Here is a 7,500-nt window from a genome sequence, read left to right on the forward strand (position 1 = left end):
AGCAGATGGGACAGAATGCGGAAGAACCTGCCAGTGTTGATACGGCCATCCAGATAGCAGAGGATACGTGCGAGTTGCCCTCACGTTTTAAATGCCTTACTGCCTCGTCATCTGCCCTGCAGACAGGGATACAGAAACTGGCAAACAACATTATTTCCTCTGTCTGTCAAAACGTTATGAGAGGTAGCCTAAGCATGATGTACAGGGGCTTGTAAATTGGTGTTACACAGAATGTGCTGTGTGTGTTATTTATTTATCTTGCATTTTGATTCTCTTACAAAAAATACAATGACAGCATTAACATTCTCCCCACCTCTGAAATCTCTGTACAGATGGGTGTTGCAACAAGATTTAGGCAAATAGGCCTGTGATTTTGCTTGAATTACCAGAGGGAACCAACTACAGAACATGCAGCTCTGCAATCCTGCACTTTGGTCAACTGTCAGAAGTGGAGGGATAGATGTGCAGGGAGACCTGCTATTGTCTGTTGTTGTTGCTGCCATTGCTTTCGGCTAATGAGTGTTCCGTTCCATTCCGTTATCCAAACTCCCATCCACCCTTGTGCTTATGGCCTTGTGATAACTTTGCAAGACATCATTGACGATAAAAGTATCAAATATCATTTTCGCATTTGCAATCGGAATGTTGAGTGGGGAAAAGTAACTTAGGCCGACTGCTGGGAAACTTAAGTGTTTTCTCCACGGAACTGGGCCGTCAGCGAAGCTCGAGTCCAAGCACAAGTGGAGGACGAGAGTTTGGATAATGGACTTCACCCTCTGTGATCTTCCTAGTCTGTGGAGATTGTCATTCCTTCATTCAAGTTGTAAGACACCAGGCATCGTTTTGAAACATGAAGCATAACGTTTCACTTGTCAGTCGAAAAGCGTAGCCCCTTAATGCAGGCCGTACCATCTGAGGCACATTGTCATAGTCATTGTAAGGTTAATTACCATAGTACTACTCTACTATGACATAAAACAGGGCCTTTTGTAATGCACTACGACTTGGTCATTGCCATTCTGGTAACAACAACACTAATGATCAAAAATGTGCAAATACTCTGTGTGAACGTTAGCATGCATGACTTGACCATTGGCTCGAGGGTGTCCAGGAAGCTGATGTGTGATTGGCCGATTCCGACAGGGCCCATTAGAGGCATCTCATTCACATGGACGTCATCTGTAAACATGGGCTTCATAACACTCATTTCCTGAGGGGCCTTTCTATTGGCCGCCACTATGCCAACTCACTTCCCCACATTCAGACTAGGCACATGCGGTAAATGCTCTCTCTCTCTCTCTCTCTCTCTCTCTCTCTCTCTCTCTCTCTCTCTCTCTCTCTCTCTCTCTCTCTCTCTCTCTCTCTCTCTCTCTCTACGCGTGAGAGGTAAGAAAGGGAGAGACTATGTCTCTATGTCTGTGCCAAAGACCACATAGTGTCTGGAATTACAGTATGTGATTTATTTTGGGTTTTAGAACATATCCAGCAGTTCTCTCTGTGTGTGTGTGTGTGTGTGTGTGTGTGTGTGTGTGTGTGTGTGTGTGTGTGTGTGTGTGTGTGTGTGTGTGTGTGTGTGTGTGTGTGTGTGCGTGCATGCGTGCGTGCGTGCGCAGGCGCGTGTGTGTGTGTGTGCACACACGTGTGTATATGTGCGTGTGACAGATCATTTTGCCTTATGTAGGCAACAGTGTGGACACTATACACTTGTCCACTCTGTCTCTAACAAAATGTATCTGATCCGAATTTAAATGACATGTTGATGACAAGCAGGGGCGGACAAAGTCTGGCCAGGTACACTGCCTGCCTGTGGTACTAACTTATGCCTTTGGGTTTTCTGTGTGACAGGCTATGGTTGCGTGCTACCCCGGAGAGGGCAAAGGGTATGTTCGTCACGTGGATAACCCCAATGGCGATGGGAGATGTGTCACATGTATATATTACTTAAACAAGGATTGGGATGCCAAGGTATGTCACCTTTATATTTTCATAAAACAAGTATATCATATGGCCTATAATGAATGTGTTATTGTATGTACATAGGCCTATATGGATTACATTAGTTTTGAAGCAGTGTATCATGTCCCCAATCAATGACCAATTTTGTTTAACATTCAGATGAATTAATGGATATGATTTGAAAACCCATTGATAATGGGTTTTCATATCAATTGCTATATGAATAAACTGTGCTATGTTTGAGATCTACATTGTCATTGTCATAAAATAATGCTAAAGTCCCCTGGATGGCGTAAGTAACTAAACTTTTATACCTGCTGAAACTGAATGACTTGTGACTTATACTGTATGTCTTCTGTCTTCATGTGACTGGGTTGGCAAGGTCGGCATTTGCACATTTGTTTTGCCCATTTTGTGTTTTATGAGATCTGCGGATTTGTGTTCAATCTCAGACAATGAGAGCAGGCTGTACCAGGAACTGATTGTCCACGACTACTTAATGGTGTTGAAGTTGAAGCTGTTACTTGGTTCTGAACAAAGGCGAGATAATGATGGAGCAAATTATAACAATTCATTGTGGTGTTTTATAGTATGAAGGTGCTTTTGTCTTTCCCGCCATGGGTCACCCCCGGTGTCACAGAACACAAGGCATTAGATGCTGACTCATACTGACACCAGCTCTGGCAACAAGCAGTGGCAGCGGGTTCCTCGCTGGCCCGATCCGGTTCTCACCGGTTCCATCCAGAATGTTTTGGAACATCTTCAGCTGCTGCAGTCTCAGAGGCAGCAAAAAAAGAAGAACAGAAAAAAAAACGCCCTGCAAAAAGAACAAGAGGTCCTCCCCTGCCACACACACACACTGTGATTTGTTGGTATTGGTGGTGGTGGTGGTGGTGGTGGTGTGTGTGTGTGTGTGGTCATGACTGTGTGTGTAGTTTTTTGTTTAAAGCGTGGAGTGTGTTCATGACACAGTGCTGGTTGCCCAGTAAATCTCCACATACTGTGCTTGTTCTCCAACGTCTCTTGTCCTGCGCTAGGATAGCTATCATACACTATGAGTCTGATGCCTTTGAATAGAACCAGGCAAGTTACTGAGCGAGTAAGGAGGGTAAAGAACCAACGCTGTGCCTTGACCTTTGTGTGTGATGAGTGAGTGAGTGAGCAAGCAATGATTATCACCCTTGTTCTGGAAAGGAGACTGGAAAAGCACTGCAGTGCGCCCTTTACCCGACTAGCACAGAATGTGAATTTGATGTAGGCCATGTGGCATTGTGTAGCGCAGTTAGGCTTTGTTACAGAAGTCAATGTCTGAAATGCCCTTGAACATGCAGGGTTGTTTGAGAGAATGAGTATAACAAAGTCGCAGAAAAAAAAAAAAACATTTTGGAACTTTTATTTTCTAAGGTCAAATTGAAGAATGCAACGTCTTGACACTGTAGCGTTCTTCTCCAGTATTTCTGTTTTCCCTTCACCTTTGTACAGGATCTTGATCAGTACAATGTGAAGACGACACCCCATGTGTTTGGATGAGAACAGTGTATGCTTTCTTGCAACTGTCTTTACCCTTGCCGTTATAAAGTACTATATAATGCTGAACTTTTGCACGCGTCACAATGATGGCTCTCATCGCATCACGCACCCACAGTGCTGTGCATGAATAATTTTTTAGGCTCATACGTCAGGTGGCGCAACGGCATGTAATACCCATAAATTAATTCGTTATTGGTGGTTGATATGCCGCAATGAATATGCCTCTTAGATGGTACACTAAAAACAAACAAACAAACAAAAATCCATACAATAGCGGCACTGGCTGTCATTGTGCCACCCTGAGGTGTGTTAATGCTGAAAGGACACTAATCCATATTCATGTCACGTGTGTAGAGAAACATCAGCATAACATGGAGGGCATCAGGGAACAAGTGGCTTTTGGGGGGCAGAAATTATAGCAGAATACCGTACAGTTCATTTGGAGGGTACTAGGAATTTGCTGGAAAATGGGTCTAAAACAGGCGTCAGTCACCTATGTTGTGCCTGCAGGCACCAGGTAGCCCTCCAGGAGTTTCTGAGGTGCGCACGCACCTTGGATGTTTATAAATAGTGATGACTACAACATTTTAGTTAGTTTTTGTTTTTCTTCATTTAAAGATGAGTTTATTCCTTTATAACCTATGAGCAAACTATCATTGGATCACTGTGTGATTTGAGAACAATTTTAACATATTGGCAGACAATTTTGGACAAACAGGTAGCCCTTGGGTAACCCTTGATAGCCCTCAGACCCAGAAAGGTTGGGCGCCCCAGGCCTAAAATATACACGTAGGAGAAATCAGGGAAAATTGGGGTTGATGCCACTGGCAAGTCCTATGTCCTAATCAGGTCATCTGCATATGCCCAGCTGGATGACCAGCTGCCTGTTACAAATGTGTGGCAGGACTTAATTTTCTGTCTGGACATGGCACTCTGCATATCAGGCTTGCACGAAATCTAGGCCTGGATTCATGTGATGCCATATCATGTGAACTGATTGGGCAACTGTAATGCTTTTGAATTTCAAGAATCATGTGACTAAAATTCACACTTCCCTGAAAATGTGAAGTGAAAGTGAAAGCCCAAGTAGGAAACTCCAACTCCATTGTCATTGTCATAGTGACATAGCACACAAGTGAACACTACACACACAACGAAATTGCATTTATGCCTCACACGTGCAAGGGGGCAGCCCCCAATGGCACCCGTAAGGGAGCAGTGCGGCGGTACGGTACCATGCTCAGGGTACCTCAGTCATGGAGGAGGATGGGGGATTAATTACTCCCCCCACCAACCAGGCGGGTCGGGAGTCGAACCGGCAACCTTAAGGCTAGAAGTCTGAGTCCCTAACCGCTTACCCATGACTGCCCTCTGTGCAAATGTTCAACCCTTTGAAGATCCATTCAAACGCAGGCCAGGATGAATGCTGTTCCACTGGATCTGGACTCATGTAATTTCTAAATTCTGATGGGAACAGCGCAACTTCTTATTGAAAATTGGCTTGAGGGAAACCCTGGATTGGATCATCGCCATCCTCATCCATTTATCCTGGCCTGGATCCTCCCCATCCCTGGATCCCTGGATTTGGACTTGTGCATAGTCATGAAGTCACCATCAAGTCACATCATTTACAATAGTTGATGAACTCTGGGAAACCTCTGATTGAATATTAGCTCACATGAAACCTTGACATGGATTATTCCTATCCATCCTCATCTATCCTGGCACGGATCATTCCGATCCCTGGATTGTGAGTGGACTGGTTCATAGCCATCATATCACATGATCATGTCCAAAAGCCGAACTGTGCAGCACTTAAGGCATCTTCATACTAGAACGGGAGGAACGGTCAGACGTTCCATTGAGGCGTGGCTCCACTTTTTTTGGTCTTCATGGTCCCATTTCAATTCCAACTGGGGAGCTTCTTGGAACTGCCTCAGCTCTGATGAGAATTGGGCTAGCAGGGAACCCTGGCCTGGATTACAACCCCCCACCCCTACCCCAATCCATCCTCATCCATCTGCCCTGTCCTGGAGCCTTTCTCCACCCTCACCCTTGTCCATCTTGGCATGGATCATCTGATTTTATTTAATCTAATTTAGGACTATTATGTGTGTGTGTGTGTGTGTGTGTGTGTGTGTGTGTGTGTGTGTGTGTGTGTGTGTGTGTGTGTGTGTGTGTGTGTGTGTGTGTGTGTGTGTGTGTGTCTGTGTCTGTGTCTGTGTGTGTGTGTGTGTGTGTGTGTGTGTGTGTGTGTGTGTCTGTGTGTGTGTCTGTGTCTGTGTGTCTGTGTGTGTGTGTGTTTCTCACGTGAACCCCAGACAATTGGCGCCCGTCTTGGCTGCCTCCAGAGCTGGTGTGTGAATGTGACAATGTGTATAGTATGTATATTTGAAAGCACTTTGAGTCAACTGCTCAGTTGTGATATTGTGCTATACCAATACATTTTGGTTGATTGATGTTGATTTGATCCGTATATCTGGGTCTGGATTCACACATTGGATCATCCTCATCCTCTGTCATCCTGATCCAGACATGGATCGTCCGTATCCCTGGATCTGGACTCATCAAGCATAGTTATCTAGTCGCACAATTACAGTTTCCCAATATCAAGTGTTCTAGCCTTGGTAGTGCGTGAAACGCCCAGTGATTGGATACTCCTTGGTGAAGTCCACAGAGTATCCAATCACAAGCCGTTTCATGCACTACCAAGGCTAGAACACTTGACATTGGGAAATGGTGCTAGTCCCACTCTCATCATGTCCGTGTGGTGATGGGAACTGGGATGCAGCTCGCCTCCCCAAGGGCTAGTGAGGAAGCGACACTGTGGACGCACCCCGGTGGCCCCCTCGTCTTTTCCCCAGGGCCCCTCCACACGCAGGCCCTGCACAACACCACACAACACAGCACCACACAACACAGCACAGCATAGCACAGCTCAGCCCAAAGGGTCCTCAGCTGGAAACCCCACGTTTCCTGGAAGACGACAGCGTGGCCCAAAAATAGTATGTTCAACAACAAAAATAATGTAGTGTGATGTGGGAGAGAGGAGGGTGTTGATCTTGTGACTGATTTCTGTGTGCATCTCTATTTGCATCTATGTATTTTTGTTTGGCATATTCAGCGCAAGGAAATTCAAAGACAACACAAAAAAAACAAATGTTGCTTCTACTGTACAACCTCTGGCTGTGTATTGTAGCCTCCTACTGGGTCACTGGCGGGCCTATTCACTATTTGCTGAAAATACTACTACATCATAAAAACATTGCTATGACAGTACAGAGAGCCTTAAGTAACAGATTAAGACATTACAATTTTGGTGACAGTAAGGTTATAACAGGCTCTGTGCTAAGGGGTTAACGAGATAAATAATCATAATTTAATGAGAGTAATAATCATAAATCTGGCTCTATCTGAAGAACATGACATAATAAGTATGTTGGCAACGTGCCTACAGTGAGTGAGGTCTATACAATTCCTTGGGTCGGTCGGGCTATACAATGCAGCACCTTAGTCTATAAAACCTTTGGCGTGTCTCCAATCAGAGACGGATGGACACACACACACGCACTCACACACTCACACACCGGCGTTTGCCATACCTCATAAGCGGAACCCTAACAGCACAACGCGATTTACTGCGGCCCTGTGTGTCTGTGTGTGTGTGTGTGTGTGTGTGTGTGTGTGTGTGTGTGTGTGTGTGTGTGTGTGTGTGTGTGTGTGTGTGTGTGTGTGTGTGTGTGTGTGAGGCCGCTGACATCTTTGGCCGGGCCCAGGACATAGTTAGCTAAACACCCCCCCATACATGCAATGTAATAAGGATCCAGTCCCTGTCCCCCTCTCTCCCTGGGCCCGGGACAACTGACCCCTTTGTCCTCCCCCGTTGGCTTCCGTGTGTATATGTGTGTGTGTGTGTGTGTGTGTGTGTGTGTGTGTGTGTGTGTGTGTGTGTGTGTGTGTGTGTGTGTGTGTGTGCGTGTAAATGTGTGTGCATTCATGTGTGTGTGCGTGTGT

The 7,500-nt window shown here is 45.5% G+C and overlaps 1 protein-coding gene across 3 annotated transcripts in view; it reads left to right on the plus strand.

Annotated features, from left to right (window-relative positions):
* egln1a (egl-9 family hypoxia-inducible factor 1a) overlaps positions 1–7,500 on the plus strand; it is a 26,510-nt gene that overhangs the window by 14,794 nt on the left and 4,216 nt on the right. For 2 of the 3 annotated variants that reach the window (XM_063190987.1, XM_063190986.1), the window contains exon 2: positions 1,846–1,965. The exons of the other annotated variant lie outside the window; for it this stretch is intronic. In XM_063190987.1, the coding sequence (XP_063047057.1) occupies positions 1,846–1,965 (120 nt within the window). The remainder of the gene's footprint in view (positions 1–1,845; positions 1,966–7,500) is intronic. 3 annotated transcript variants of the gene reach the window in all.

The sequence above is a fragment of the Engraulis encrasicolus genome, chromosome 24 (genome assembly GCF_034702125.1).
Source record: "Engraulis encrasicolus isolate BLACKSEA-1 chromosome 24, IST_EnEncr_1.0, whole genome shotgun sequence".
NCBI lineage: Eukaryota > Metazoa > Chordata > Actinopteri > Clupeiformes > Engraulidae > Engraulis > Engraulis encrasicolus.